The following is a 15,927-nucleotide window of genomic DNA, read 5'->3' on the forward strand; positions in this document are numbered from 1 at the left end:
GGGCTTGAATGAATTTGACCTTGCCGTTTTCTCTCCTGAACCGGAATTAATGGCCCACATATAGTTCAGTAGATGGGACTGTAATTTAAAATGAACAACGGGAGCTTGACTCCTTGAGATGCTTCACTCATATCATTATCAATTTCCTTAGTTCCTGAGACAATTGTTTAATTTACCTGAGGTGAATCATCTTGAGCGTCCTCGAGACGCAAAAGTTGAATTCCAGGCATTTCGGGTCTCCTCAATTTAATTCCTCGTCGACTTTCAGAAACTTGCCACTCCTTGTCAGTTTCCACAGCTGCTTTTCCATGGAAGGTCAGATGAGGTCATGCTAATCGTGTCTCATTTGCATTTCCGGGTAAACAATAACTCGGGTCGATGGCTCGGGAACTCCGCAGCGCCACGGCCACGGCCGCGGCACGCAGGGCCGCCCATCCCAAGGTTGAGCGGCCGAGATTCTGCGGCCAAGGCAAGCTGCAAGAGCAAGCTCAATCAGTGTGTCAATGATCAGGCTCGACGGAGCTGAGGGATAGAGAACTAAGCGAGCAAGCAAGCTCATCATCATAGTTTTTGACGACTTGATCAGATCATCAGATAGTGGTGGCAGTGCAGAGCATGCTGAGCTGGGCAGACCAAGCTTAAGTTAAAGCCTTTACTATAGTGCTGTGATATGATGATTCGTGATTGCATGAGACTGAGCTGAGAGACTGAACTTGAAATCACCCATTGACCCAAGTAGTAACTGAATAGCCAGTCGAGTTCCTAATTCCGGGCAGTTACTACTACTTCTACTACTACTACTACAACGGTATTGCAACAGCGAACGGTTTATTTCCAATTTGTCTAATGCCAATTCGTCCAATTGCCAACTCGTCTATTATCATTTGGTCTACCATCAGTTCGTCCACTCACCACGTGGTCTAATGCCATTCTGTCTAAATAACCAGTTTGGTCCAATAGCCATTTGGTCTAGGCCCTGGCCTAAGTCTAACGTTAAATGTTAAATTGTGCAAAATAAATTAAAATGAAATGGATATAAGACCAATCGGTTATGAGACAAAATGTCATACTAGACGAAATGGTGATTAGATGAAGTGATGATGCCATTCCTCCCTGCCAACATAAGTAGGGCATCTAATTTCATCTGAAGGAGAGCAACAATAGACATTCTACTTTGATCGATGAACAGGGTTAGTCCTACAACATCGTTGGAGTAAACTAAACTATGATTGGACCAAATGGTTGTTAGACGAAATGTTGATGGACGGAATGGCATTAGACTAAATGAAAGTAGACCATGTGGTGAGTGGATGAGTTGGCAATTTACCCATGATGTTGCTCCATTCCTAAGTTGAACATGGCATAGGTTCATTATTTGGAATGAATCTTTAATAGTCTACAATACATCTTATTTATTGTGGTTTCCATTAAATCAAGACTTAATTCAATCCTGTGTCGACATTTCCATTGGATTACAATCCTCCATCATTTCCTTTCTCCAATACATTATTTTGAATATGTAGATCTAAATTATATTTTTTGCACATTTCCACTTCAGTCATACCACCATCTTCTTAATACTACTCTAGTCTAAGTAAGGCATTTTCATTTCTATTTGGAGAGAGCTCACCATATGTAAAATGTATTGCATATACTGGTCCATATGATTAATATTTAAGTAGTGCTTGTATTGTGGGATTTGTAACCCTATCAATGTTCTTCATTTTAAATCTTCTCTTAAAAGATACCTTTTCCCTTAATAATTAATTTTCCTGTTTTTCTTGAACAATTGTTTGTGATTACTATTGTAAATGTGATTCATATATTGTATGCATGATGGAAGACCCTACTTTTTTTAACACATGTTCATGTATCTAAATATTCATGATTATTAATGATTTATCATTTTATTCTGAAACAAATATCTATCAAGGCTGATTTTTTTTCAAGAGTTATCAGATGCTAGTAATAAGGCAAAAAACAAACAACTTATAATTACTACCAAACTTTCTTTGTTTCAGCTCAAGGTAATTATTATAACATCATTTTCAATTATTTAATTTTTCCAGCATCTTCAGAGTTTGTTCCTGTTTTATTTTATTTGATATGTTGTTTGCTCATTTATGAGTGTTTTTTTAGCTCATTTTCTCTCTGAACATTTATTTCATAATACAGATTCTTCATTTGTAAATATTCATCTGCTAACTGTCGGTCGTCATGTTGTAGTGAATTATAACTTGTCAATGCTGACATTTTTCATTCCCCAAAAAGAAAATATGTCAGTGTTGATAAATTATTCCCCAGAACAGACAGTTGATTTTGTTTATTCTCACATCTTGTCCCATTTGATTACCGGGTATCTTGGGGTTATTAGGAGAGCAAAAACCCATTCTCTGATCACCTCTCACCAAGGCTGGTTTTCATAAACTGTTGGATATCATGCAAAAGTAAAAATTCTTGGATTCTTTTGAACACAAGCCCTTGATTTCACTGAGAAATGAAAAAAATAAATATTGGACTAAATTGAATAGAAAATACCTGCAGGAATTTTAGATTCACTATTTATAAAAAAAAAAAAAACTGAACAATTAGGGTACAAAAGCAAAAAATTTTGCTTGAATTTGCAGGATTGTTTACCTAAAGGGAGAATAAGAAGGTGGAATTTATATTGTTCTTGTACTCTACAGAAAGAACTGAAGCTAGAAACAAAAGAAATAATGAGTAACTTCACTCTGAATTTGTGAATCTATCAATGAAGGGCCCACTTCATAGTGGCTGCTAAATTGCTCAATAATTTTTTTCTTGCCAACTCTTGTCAACATTGTGTAGTTTCTTTTTTTTTCTTTGTATATCTTTGTGTGTGGATTAATGTATTACCCCCTCATATATGTCTGCAGTCAGGATATTCATCATGAATGAGGCGACAAGAAAACAGCTTGAATCCTATCTGGATAAATGTGAATCAGAACTGGATCGGGTCACAAATTTTTGGCTTACAAACTCACATGATGATGAACATGGGTAAGAGGGATTTTGGATCTTTTAGAAAATGTAATCACATCAAGAGTAGATCGTCTGCAAGACTCATTTTTTTAACACACAGAAGTACATGTAGGCTTTCAAAATAAATCTTTCTAGCATGAAAGCGTGAGGAAAATATGCAACATTTTTGGGATTTATAGTTTGAAATACGTATAAAGTAACCCCTTGAATGTTCTAAAATCTGCAATCTTCCATTTTGTAGCATTTTTTTTTATTTGATCAATCACTTTCTTGAGATGCTGGACAGGGCTATGATCTTTCCACCTTTTTTGCTGTTTTATAAATGCATGTTTCCCTTCATTATTGGTCTTTTGCTTCACATGCACTTACCACTGTATATTACATGTGTAATACTATACACACATTGTAATTCTGGCTCATTGTAATCTTATAGTTCCAACTTTCTGCAATCATTCGATGTACAGTAAATGATTAACAAGAGAGATCTGATATCATTTTGATTGATTTTCAGATACATTTGGGGACTTATACCGCCAAAATTCTTTTTTTTGGGAGTTTGGCAAGTTTTCTTCATAAAAGGCATTTTTTACCTATATATTTGGTCATATTTTGTTTGGAAATGTGAGAATTATGCATGTGTTGATCTTTATGTAGGATGCTCTAGGCATATCACAATGAATTTAATTACTGAATGAAGATCTGTTTAGATTATCATTGAATTATGGATAATTTTACAATTACATTGGTGTTTTTTCATTTTTAATACAGTGACATTTCTGAAAAAAGTGAAGTACATGCTAACCTTGTATTGTCTTCCTCACCCTCCCCAACCCCTGTTGAATTTCAGTGGATTCTTTGTGTGTCTTGGAAGGGATGGAAAGGTGTATGATGAAACAAAGTATTGCTGGCTTCAAGGCAGACAGGTAAATCAAAGTGTAATTGTTAAATTTGTATAATAAAAAAAAAAGATGCACATATTTGAAGACAACCCTTGGAAATATATACTGGTGTATGTTTTAATGGTGCCACTGGTGAAATCATTGATGGTGATCAAGTAGGACAGGGAGCTTAAGATGATGAGGAAGAGATGTAAGGAGAGAAAGAGGAGAGACTATGTTGAAGGTTTGGAATATATTGTTGATAATGTTTATATTTGAGAGAAGAGTTTTTCAATCAAAGACACTTAAGTGTATGGTATAATAATAATAACAATTTTATATACCGCATAATCGCAAATTGCCTCTAACAGTTAAGAGAAAGGAAAAATGAAGTATAAAGGAAATAGAAATAATTTGCACAACAAAATGTATCAAAACTAATATTACAATTTACATCTTTTTCTCACCAGATCATGAATAAAGAAATTTCAAACATATGATATAATCAATTTAAGATTTAAAAAGATGAGTTTTAAGCATAACTTTGATCACTGATATCTTTTGTGTAGTAAATACACATGATTGTTTTTTGATAATTCAGATAATATGTTTATCACAATATTTACTTTTACGCTGTAAGACCTTGTACATACTTGTAGAGCTCTTATGCTGATAAGCATATCATATTACAGTTCATCATACTTTATCATGCCAATGCATTTTAGTAGCCTTTTTGCAATGACAATGGGAGGAAAGTAGGGCTTCATTTTATCTTCTACCTTGATGTTATAAAAATCCCAGCGATCAGTTTGAGTGAAACTACATACACTATGGTGTCAAAGTCTAAAGATTAAGCCATTTAAAAAGAGGTCTTGTGACATAGACCTGTGACCCAGTTGCCATTGTTTGCTTAAGATAATAAATTATTATCTTTGTTTTTGAAGACTTTATTCCAGTGACTTTCCACTTGTACTGTAACGAATAATGTGAAAAAAAAATGAAAATATACATTACATGGAAAGCAACCTACAATATTGCATCTAAATGACAATTGAATGCATAATGGCATGATTAAAGAGAGTATCTATGAACTACTGGAAGTTTGTACAGGTAGATAAAAATTATTTGGATATATAGTTTTATTTTATCTTGATTACAGCAAGAGAGGAAGAATCTCTAATGCAAGATGGGTAGTATACCAAAGTACAGGACTATACAAGTTGACAGATTGCTTGTAGATTTTGTAAAGAGGAATATGAATATATGTAGGCCTACATTGATTTTCTAATAAGTACACTCATTTTTTATTATAACTTCCTTTTCCAACAAATTTTTACATTAATTTTGTGCTCCATTTTCTCACAGGTTTGGTCATACTGCAAACTGTACAATAACATCCCCAAATATCACACCGAAGAAATACTTAACATTGCTAAAAGAGGTACATTTTAATATTGATAGTATAATTTTCATTATTACTTGGTACTTTACTTAATGAAGATATTGTCATTATTTTTGTTGTCATGATCTTGTCATTATCATTACTTATGACTTACATTACATATCAGGTCCAAAGCAATGTCATATATTGTTGTTGATAGTCACACTAAAAATTGCAATTTCAATAGGCTCTACATAAAATGTTATCACCCATACTCCACTTTAAATTCTGGATGCTTAGCTAGAAGAAATGAAAACCCTTTTTTATCAGAGAAATTGTATGAAGAATTCAGTATAATAGTATCACATATTGAGTCTTAATACAAACACTTGGGCCAGGGTAGAAGGCTAGTTAACAATAAACTATTTCTTGTCACTTAAAATAAGGAAAATAAAAGTTATTCTTAGTAGTGTATTTTGTGAGCCATTAACATTTTACCAAACAATGATCATACTTGCATTTTGTCTTATACATTATAAGAAACAAAAGTTCTGACTGTATATGATTAACTGATGTTATGGTATCATTCTTCCATCTTACTAGTATATAATACTTAGAAGGCAAATATATTGATTGTTGAATATTTTACCAGTTCATATTTAGATGATTTTCCAATTTTACACATTGATATACAATTTCAAGTACATAAACTGTTGAATATGAAAGTGAACTTGTAAAGAATTGTCAACAATTAATTAAAGTTTATCTTATGAGATTAGTAACTAGAAAGAAACAAAAAGAATCCCCTTCCATACTTTCTGATCAATAGTTGACTTGGGGCTTCAGCTATAAAAAAAAAGTAGTTAAATCTCTGAAACTTCTTTATGTACAGGAGGTGAGTTCTTAATGAAATATGTGAAGAATCCAGAAAACTACAAATGTTTCTTTGCGGTCACCAGAACAGGGGAACCAATAAAGATTCAACGAACCATCTTCAGTGAGTGCTTCTACATGATTGCAATGGCAGAACTGGCAAGAGCAACAGGCGATGCAAAATACAAGGTGAAACAAAGCTCATTATATATCAATTCATGACGACTGGATTATGACAGGATATATGTTGTCTCATTGGCTTGAAAAAGGCAGATTTTTTATTCAACATAATAATGTTTAAAATCCTAAAACACACTTGCACTGCGAGTTAGACTTCTTAATGCTTGTATAGCTGAACATATTTGGAAAGCTCACGGTTTGCAATATATCATGAAATATTTGTACTCTCATTCTTGGCAGTTCTGGTTCATATAATAATTCATAACTTCGTGAACAGTTTTATGGAACACCCAATATAGAGGTAATTAATTATTGTCTATTTTTATAACACAACACCATCAGCAACCTTTCTGTTTTGTGGTAATTTTTGCCATTTTGTAATTAAATGATAAAGTTCTCTATTCTCAAAATGAAACAATTTTTGTATTCATAGAATGCTTTTTATCATTGGGAGGTAAGCTCATGTACACCTTAAAGTCTTATTCACAAAGGTAGCCCAAAAGTCACCGACTATTACAGAAAGAAAGGCAAATCTCGTACTTAGATTTGACAGACGTATAGGATTACGTACTTATGTATTCAAAGGTTCAACCCAGATTAAACTCAATCTGATAGTCCCTTCTTAATGGATTAATAAGGTGGCTTGATTCAACAATTGTTGGTCAAAATAATGTATTCTTAGCTTTGAAATAATGCTTAACTTTTAATAAACTCATTTACAATAACATTGTGACATTGTTGGAAACCCAGTGAATCGTGAAGGGCAGAGGTCTATTAAAAGTAAACCTTTCAAGCTCCATTGCATCATGGCATAAAAGAGTTGAATCAAGCCACCTTATTAATCCATTGAAAAGGGATTATCAGATTGAGCTTAATCTGGGTGGAACCTTTGAATACATAAGTACATAATCCTGTATGTCTGTCAAATCTAAGTATGAGATTTGCCTTTCTTTCCGTAATTGTCGGTGACTTTTTGGCTATCTTTGTGAATAAGACTTGAAGGTGTACTGAGTTTTCCTCCCAATGAAACCAGTCCATCTGAAAAACAGAAAAGTGAAATACATTTATACATATGATGCTCATAATCATGTTGACATAACATTTATACATTTAAGTACAGAGAACAGTGTCTTCAAATATTTTTTTTATTTGAAAAAAAATGTCAGAGAGATTGTGATATTCTTTTGAGAGTCAAAAGTGGTGTAGTTCAAATTATTCTGGCAAATTTATTATGATTATAATCTTGGAAGCGATCTTCCAAACCGGTTCATAAAACCATCTCGCGATGTAGTTATCAAGATCGCTTTTCCTTGTTAAACTGGGTTTAGCGTAAGTGAGGACACAACAGTTCTTTGGGAAACGATCTTTGCACCTTTTGAGCGCACTACTCCACACACTGCGTGTAGAATGCCTACACTGAGGGCATTCCCATAGCAACATGATCGCTTTACGTGAAGTTATTTTGAAAACAACTTTCGGGTGATCAAATGCGAATGCTCGCAAAGCGATCTTCCAAACTTGTTTCTTGAACCGGTTTCCAGTAAACTAATTTAGAAAGTGTAATGAGAACAGGGTCTAAGTCAGCTATTTTCTTTATCTTCTATTAAGACTGAAGCGATAGCAATGATGGACCACCTCCAACACTGGGTCATGGTTGATGACACAACTCTAGGTCGCCCTCGCCTGTCTGGTTCACCTCCAGTTAACACACTAGCAGCAGCTATGATCTTTATCATACTGGTTGAGGAATTAGCTTGGGATGATGCGGAACTGAGAACAAAGTATGCTCCACTCGAAGAATGGAGTCTCAAACAGACTATGCAGCATATACAGGTTAGAAGGGGGAGTTTGTGAAATTCATTTGGCAAATATGCACAAGTCCAAGAGATTTGTCCTTACACGTCCCATTTTTCTTTATGTTTCTGGATCAATGTTTTTAGCATTCCCTCACAAATCAAACTCTTGCTTGAAATGAGATGTTACGGGGGGGGGGGGGGGGATTTGGATAATGTATTACCTGCTTGTGTCTTCCCTGATCTAGAGCCCTCTGCAGTAGAATGCTGGTATAGAAAAGAATGTACAATATAATTTGGAAAATGATGTGTCTCATATTTTTCTTTGCAAATATCAAAATGCTTATTATCTGTTTAGAATAATTTGCATAGTTTATTCCTCACACAGTAGGGTAAGCTGATTTGTTGCAACACTATCATCGATGTAGGCCTTTTGTCTTAAAATGCTATAGACTCTGAAATATATTAGGTATATGTGATTTTTGTTTTGCTCATTAAAGGTCAAGTCCACCCCAGAAAATATTGATTTGAATAATTCAAGAAAAATCAAACTAGCATAATGAAAATTTCATCAAAATTGGATGTAGAATACGAAAGTTATGACATTTTAAAGTTCCGCTTATTTTTCACAAAACAGTGATATGTACAATTCAGTGACATGAAAATGAGACAGCCAATGATGTTCCCCACTCACTATTTCTTTTGTTTTTTATTGTTTGAATTATACAATATTTAATTTTTTACAGATATGACAATAAGGACCAACTTGTCTGAATCATATAGTTTTTAACAATGTTAATTCCACATGTTCAGGGAAGAATTAATTGTCGCTTCACTCGACAACGAGGAGAAAATTAGAATATTTCATATTTCATAAAATACAAAAGAAATAGTGAGTGGATGATATCATCAGTCTCCTCATTTGCATACCGACCAGGATCTGCACAGAACTATTTTGTGAAATTATTAAAGCAAAACTTAAAAATGTCATATACTTTCTTATTTTACATCCAATTTTGATGAAATATTCAGTATTGTGCTTGTTGCATTTTTCTGATTTTATTCAGATCAAATTTTTGTTGGGATAACTTGTCCTTTAAGTAAAGTTTTTGCGTGTTCAGAAAATTTGACACACAAGAAATCATCAAATTTCTGTTGGTTTTGCCAATGTTAAGCTTTCTTCCAAACAGTAACTGCTTAATATATCTATCCAATTTTCCTAGAAGCACATTATTATGCTCATCGAATTTTGTTTTCTCACAATTATAATTGATTAAAAGAAATCAATTTAGTCAATCTGTTAATTTGTAGAATGATGTGTGTGAAATTGTTATATTTTCTTTCACTTTTTGAGATAGCCATATACTTTTATCTGGTCAATATTGTCAATAATGTACTTTATTTCCTTACTTTATTCTATGTTTTGTTAGAGAAATGGTGAGGTTGTACTGGAAGTTGTTAGTACAGAGGGCAATGAACTTCCCGGTTCCCAAGGACGTGTCATGAATCCAGGTGAGCTTATTCTACTTTGTACTTTTCTTGTTTAACTGACTGTTATAAGATTTCTGCTGAATGCCACAAATATGACATTGACCTTTTTGAAGTCCTGATGACAATACTCAAGATAATAACCATTGATTTATAACAAATTGTTCGCATTTCTTGAGACAACTATGTGTTATCCCTTGCACTGTTTAGAGCAAGATAGTCCCTGCTCGATATCCCCAAAGATTCCCTATGCTATGGCTCTCTTGTATACTCTTGCATACTCACCAACGTTTGACATGATACTTCTTTATTCATGTTAGGTAGGTTTTATGTTTTACACCATTTAAGTTGCCCTGAAAAGGACTGTTGGGTTATCTTTCTTGGCTAATTTTAGCCAAGAAAGGACTATGGAATCCACAAACTCAGTAGTCTCACTCCATATATCATTTTTTTTTCTCACTTTACTGCAACTGTAGATACTGGCTGTCTTTAAACCCCTATTTTGTTGATCACTATGGCACATCACCATTGAAACAGATGTATTGAGGTGTGGCTTTTTTTTATTCTGTCTAGGTCATGCTATAGAGACTGGTTGGTTCCTGCTGCAGTTCGCTAAGAAACGCAACAGACCAGAGCTCCGTGACATTGCCATCTCACAGTTCATGGTCAAGCCCTTCTTGACCGGATGGGACAAGGAAGACGGTGGTATATTCTACTTCCTGGATGCTGATGGTCTCTCTCCCACACAGCTGGAGTGGAATATGAAGTTATGGTGGCCTCATAATGAAGCTCTGATTGCATTCCTGATGGCTTACAGGGACACCAGAGAACAACAGTACCTGGACTACTTCCAGCAGGTCTGGGACTACACCATGAAACATGTAAGGATGAATGGATTTAGATCTACAATTTGCATGTCAAGTCTTACGAGGCTCTGCCCGAAACTTGCAATGAACTTTTGAGGTCAATTTTAAATCCCCAATTCAATAAAAGTAAAGGTTAAAATTAGTTGAAGATTTACCATTTGTCTGTTTTTTTAAAGCATATTGGTTAATTGATTTGATTTAGTAAACAATGATATGAGCAATATATAAATAGCGAATAGGCATGAGTGCCCGGAGGGGGCACTAGACCAAAAAAATGGTAGGGGTGTGCCGCGGGGGAGAGACAAAAAACGGGGCCTTGGAGCGGGCTTATTGTAAAAAGGAGGGTCCTCGGAACGGGCTTTGGAACTACAATTTTGTGAAAACGAGGGTCCTTGGAACGGCCCGCCAGCGTGTGAGTACGTGTGTATGCATCCCTATGGAATGGGCATCCATGCATGATGCAGCTAGCGCGGCCTCCGCTGGGTGCGCTCGCGCAGAGACGATGGTCGGGCAGCGCTCTGCGGCCACTTTTCACCAAAATTGCAGCAGATCAATGCGGAACGGCGTAACGAAAAATATGCAAAGCCTTGGAGCGGATTTCTTCTTTTTTCTCGTTAAGAACAAAATGCTATGCCTTGGAGCGGCTTTCTTTGTTTGTTTTTTCAATAACACAAAATTGCTATGGCTTGGAATGGAAATTTGGGCAGCACATACCCACTAAGCATTATATACTGAGTGCCCCCCCGGGCATGAGTGTGTGATGGTGCAAAATTTTGCACTTGGTGAAAGAAAGATGCTTGGCTAATGCCTTGTGGAATAGAGTGTTTCTTTCACTGAATGAAAAATGTCGCACCATTGCACGATTAAGAATATTCATTGTTTGTGTTGTACAATGCCTCAGAAGTTAGAGAAAGTATGAATAATAAATAGTAAATTTTTCATATGTTAACATATGAAAATAAAGAAAATTCTGAAAGCGAAAGAAAAATCAATCAAACGCGCATCTGATCTGCAGCAGCAATGTGCATTCAGCCAGTAAGCATATTGCATCTGCATTTACTAAGCGTGTGAAATGCGTTGAATCATATTTTTAAAGTGACATTACCTTTTCCTGTCCCGTGCAGTGGTCCATTATAGACGGTACATTTTGGACAGTACATGTGCAATGGTAAGAATGTTTGACATTCAGCCTCCCATTTGCTCATGTACAACAAGCTAAGTAGGCGTTGTACAATTTGAATTATTCAAATCAGTTTATTTCATTGCTGAGTTCAATAATGTGGTATTCATTATCTAATTTATACATTTAACAATATACACATATATAAAAAAGATAATGTTTCATTTACCATATTCAAAAGCCTTTTAAAATTTCAATAAGGAGATGAAATGTGCATAAATGTACAGGTGTATGTGTTTTAAAGTTGAAATCAAAACACATGTTCGTGATGGTAATTTACGCCCTTTTTATATTCTATATTTAGGTTAGATATTATTTGTTTTTAAAGATAAATTCCAGTTGTGGTAACAATTTCAAAATGAGTTCGTACAGAATCCAATGAAATGACCACCAAAGTGTCTGTTTGTATAAATAAAAATATTTGCCTTAGGATTCGGGAAGAAATTGTGTAATTGCTGAGAAATTAGCAAATAAGCATGGGATTCGGGTCAAGCGGCGGGCCAACATTCAAAGTAATAATAATACACTGTCCCATGTGCACTTATCTGTGTTGGTGATCTTCCGTGTGAACATTTTTCAGCATAGATTTCAAGATTTCGGAAAGTTTAGTTTATGTAACTGTACCAGATCTAGATCCTCTATGATATAGTGACAATTAAGCTTGGTTTCACACACTCTCTTGTGAAATCAGTGTTTACTGCAACTACTTTCATTTATTTTTAAAACTTGTCTTACATGAAAAAAATGTAGAAGCTACTTTTTCAAACACTTTGTGATTTATAGAATTAATTAGTGATTTCTATTACCATGATTAAATATACTTGCACGTGTGCTAGAGACTTAATGGAATTTTATGTTAAATCAGATTAATTATGAAGTTTTGAGCACAAGTCTGCTAAAGATTGCAAATATTGGAGGAATCGTATACACGTATGCTGAAAATTACAAACTCCTAAAACTTGCCCCAATATCATAATATATATATATTTATATTAGTTTGTAGATCCTGATCATGGAGGATGGTATGGGTATTTGTCAAAGCAAGGAGTCGTCAGTCAAGATTTCAAAGGAGGACCATGGAAAGGTAAATAGACATGGTCACATACTGTTATCTTTAAGTTACATATTTACTATATTGAAGGCATAGAGACACTCAAAATGAACTAATTCCTTAAAGGGGAATCCAGCCTTGGTCATAAAATGGTGTGTTTGAAAGGAGAAAATGTAGAAAACAGAATGGTGAATGTTTGAAAGAAATCAGACTAGCAATCAGAAAGTTATGGTTGCTTTAAGATCCCTAAGACTATTTGGATTTCAGATTGGCAACTGTTAGTAAATTATGACAAGGGTCAGTAACAACTTTCCCATAGGCCATGTGTCAGGGATTTGTGGTTTTCTCCTATGTACACATTCCTCTGGGGCAGAGATCTAAATATAACCCAGGTAGTATATTGTTTTATGTCCTAATAAAAGAAAAATATGATTTGAAGGAACACTTTTGAAAAAAAAAGACATATTAGCCATTTTGTGTATTGGAGTACATAGAAGAGTAGTCCTTGTCACTATGACAATACATATATGCGGCCAATTTGAAATCTCCTTGGGTATAGTTATTTCCAATTTTGAAAATTCATAACTTTCTTATTCTTTATCTGATATTGTTCAAACTTTCACCTATCAATTTGTCTGATTTGTCTTTTTCCTCTGAAAATGAGTTTTTTATTTGGGTTGGATTTCCCTTTAACGCTTGACACTGCGTTATTGAATTCAATAATTCAAGTCAGTATCTCACAAGGATTGCCTGTAGGATTTTCTGTCCTTAGATCATTTGCCTTATGCCTTCCAAAGGAGCAAGGAAAATAATTTCATAATAAAAGGAAATAACTTCGTACTGATATGCTAAATAGACTAGTGTGGAGAGGATAGTTTCATGGTGACACAAAGGGCATTGGCTTATCCCGACGATATTTGGCATGGGTGTATGCAGGAATTTTTTTTATTCTTATGGGTGAAAGGAATGTATAAAGCTGAGTCAGGAAGCAAAACATCCAAGCTGAATACAAGAACATTTTTTGTGTATTCATGATATGATTAAAGGATCTGATGCAAACCTTTGGTAGAATTTTGTGAAAATTTGCATTGCGAAAGTAAAGCTCTAAGTTATATAGTTGCCTTTATTATATAACTTCTTTTTATATCCCTTCTCTCTCTTCCCCCTCTTTATTTTTCTTAACCACCCCCCTGCCTTTCCTGTTTTTTCACTCTACCCATTTCTCTCAATTTCTTTGTTTCATCTGTAGGTTTCTTCCATGTACCTAGATGTCTGTTCATGTGTATTGAGATGCTGAAAGATATCCTCAAGTAGATCTACCTCAAAAAGGGATGAAACAAGACTACATCTTCAATTTGTGAAGTACTTGCATCTCTTCTTACAGCACTTTGATTGTTGGGTATTTTCGTTGTGAAATTTTGTTTAATGAATATTTGAATATTTGAAGGTTTTAACTAGATCAGGTACACTCATTTTAGAATGAATGAAAGTCAAATGGGTCCAAAAAAACAATGATTTGGTAAGGATTACACAAATGAAAACACCATTCTGATTGGTTGCTGGTTTGTGTTTTGAACAAAATGCAAATATAACAATGATCTTGATTGGCCAGTACAATTTAATAATTGATTGAAAATCTTTGTGTTTGACAGAGCCCTAATGACTTCCAGGTGATACTTGGGTGAGTGTTATTAAGAAGGGGCATCTGTCTTTGTTGACTTCTGGGTGATTTCAACTTGGAATCACCATGGGATAGTCTTGGCTGACGAATTACCCATTGTGGAAATGAGAATAGGGCACTCAGGGACATATTCACCACTGTGAAATGTAAACATACAACCAGAGTACCTTGGGCGATTTCTGTGAAAAAGATGTGTAAATGCCAACAGTTACGTTCATCTTTTTTGAGGATGGCAAAACATTCTTATCAAAGCTTCAGGGGTGATTAGGTTCTCTGTGGGATCACACTCATTTTAAAGGGAGGATCACATCTGTGATGTACTGCCATATTTCATTCCTATGTGCATTTCTGGTTCTTGAATGTGATTCGCTAAATTACTGTGGTGATGTTCATGATCGATGATGCCAATGCAAAGTTTTTAGGTTAGAATTTGTTTCTCTCCAGTATTATGACTTTCCTTTGTGGTGAAAATTGGATGATTGCTATCATTTACAATAATTTCAACATTCCGATGATGAAATAAGTAGTATTGTGATTATAAGATGCTAATAATAGAAAAGTGTGTTTTTATATACCGGTATATAACTCTCAGGTCTGTCAAATATGATACTCAAGAATCATTGTGATGTGTGCAATGTTTCTCACAAAATGATTCTAAATTTCTAAATATATTTAATTGAATGTAGAAATCTACTTTTTATGTCGAGACACCTTTTATATCACCTGCTTATTATGCATATATTCTTAGTTTGATGCTCGTTTCTACTGTGTACCATGTTATCAAACATTCATATGTGGTTACCTACTTGTTACATATTTTTTTCATATAAGATATCATGGCATGATATGTGGTAAAGCCATTTTATCTTTTAAAGTAATCCAAATATAAAGGAATAATATTGCCTCAATTTACTGAGAAATAACTTTTACAATAGGAGAATAATCATTGTTAACTTTTTCAAATGTGTTCTTGATAGTTTGTGTGAATGATAACTAAATAACCTTTCCAAAATACTGAGCCTTGTCTAACTGCAGATTTTAGCAGGAATATAATCTTTTTCCCTTCCAATTCTCAAGTATCTCCACGTACAAAACAATGGTGGATCTGGAAGACCGTTTTGAAATCCACCGAGGACAAAAAAAAACTGAGGACACAACTTTTGTTAATGGTACATATAATAGCCAGTTTGTATTCTGTGTTGTATGCCAAAGTGTTCCATTTGTCACAAATATTTTAAACATTTCCTTGGATCCTACTCTCAATGACCAAGTACTCCATCTTAAAGCTGCATCGTCTACCTGATTATATAGGCTAGGGAGCATGTTGCCAATGTCATGATTCTATAGACAAAGTCAGATGCATTTATTTATTCATCAAAAGTAGGGTATAGATCTATGGTGTTTCATTCAACAATGAGGAATTGTAAGGGTTGTTTTATTGGGTGTGGGTTTTTTTTATGTGGGGGTGTGTTTGGGGGATCTTTGTGGTGGGTGGTTATGGTTAAAATAAGAGAAATTTGAATCTTTATATTTAAAATTTACTCTTCAATTCT

At 34.5% G+C, this 15,927-nt stretch overlaps 2 protein-coding genes across 3 annotated transcripts in view; one reads left to right on the forward strand and one right to left on the reverse strand.

Annotated features, from left to right (window-relative positions):
- Positions 1-320, reverse strand: part of LOC121411078 (DCC-interacting protein 13-alpha-like) — a 36,599-nt gene extending 36,279 nt beyond the window's left edge. The window contains exon 1 of the mRNA XM_041603577.1: positions 177-320. Coding sequence (XP_041459511.1) covers positions 177-230 — 54 coding nt within the window. The 5' untranslated portion in view covers positions 231-320. The remainder of the gene's footprint in view (positions 1-176) is intronic.
- A 429-nt stretch (positions 321-749) lies between these two features.
- Positions 750-15,500, forward strand: LOC121411079 (N-acylglucosamine 2-epimerase-like). Of its 2 annotated transcripts, none has more exons than XM_041603578.1 (10): positions 750-808; positions 2,898-3,021; positions 3,851-3,926; positions 5,247-5,322; positions 6,155-6,324; positions 7,924-8,148; positions 9,539-9,620; positions 10,170-10,477; positions 12,639-12,726; positions 13,943-15,500. In XM_041603578.1, the coding sequence occupies exons 2-10, from the start codon at positions 2,912-2,914 to the stop codon at positions 14,005-14,007; spliced, it is 1,200 nt and encodes a 399-aa protein (XP_041459512.1). In that variant the 5' UTR covers positions 750-808; positions 2,898-2,911; the 3' UTR covers positions 14,008-15,500. The 2 variants fall into 2 exon arrangements, with proteins under 2 accessions (XP_041459512.1, XP_041459513.1); XM_041603579.1 differs by having other exon boundaries at positions 792-826.
- The last annotated feature ends 427 nt before the right edge of the window (positions 15,501-15,927 follow it).

The sequence above is a fragment of the Lytechinus variegatus genome, chromosome 3 (genome assembly GCF_018143015.1).
Source record: "Lytechinus variegatus isolate NC3 chromosome 3, Lvar_3.0, whole genome shotgun sequence".
NCBI classification, from domain to species: domain Eukaryota; kingdom Metazoa; phylum Echinodermata; class Echinoidea; order Temnopleuroida; family Toxopneustidae; genus Lytechinus; species Lytechinus variegatus.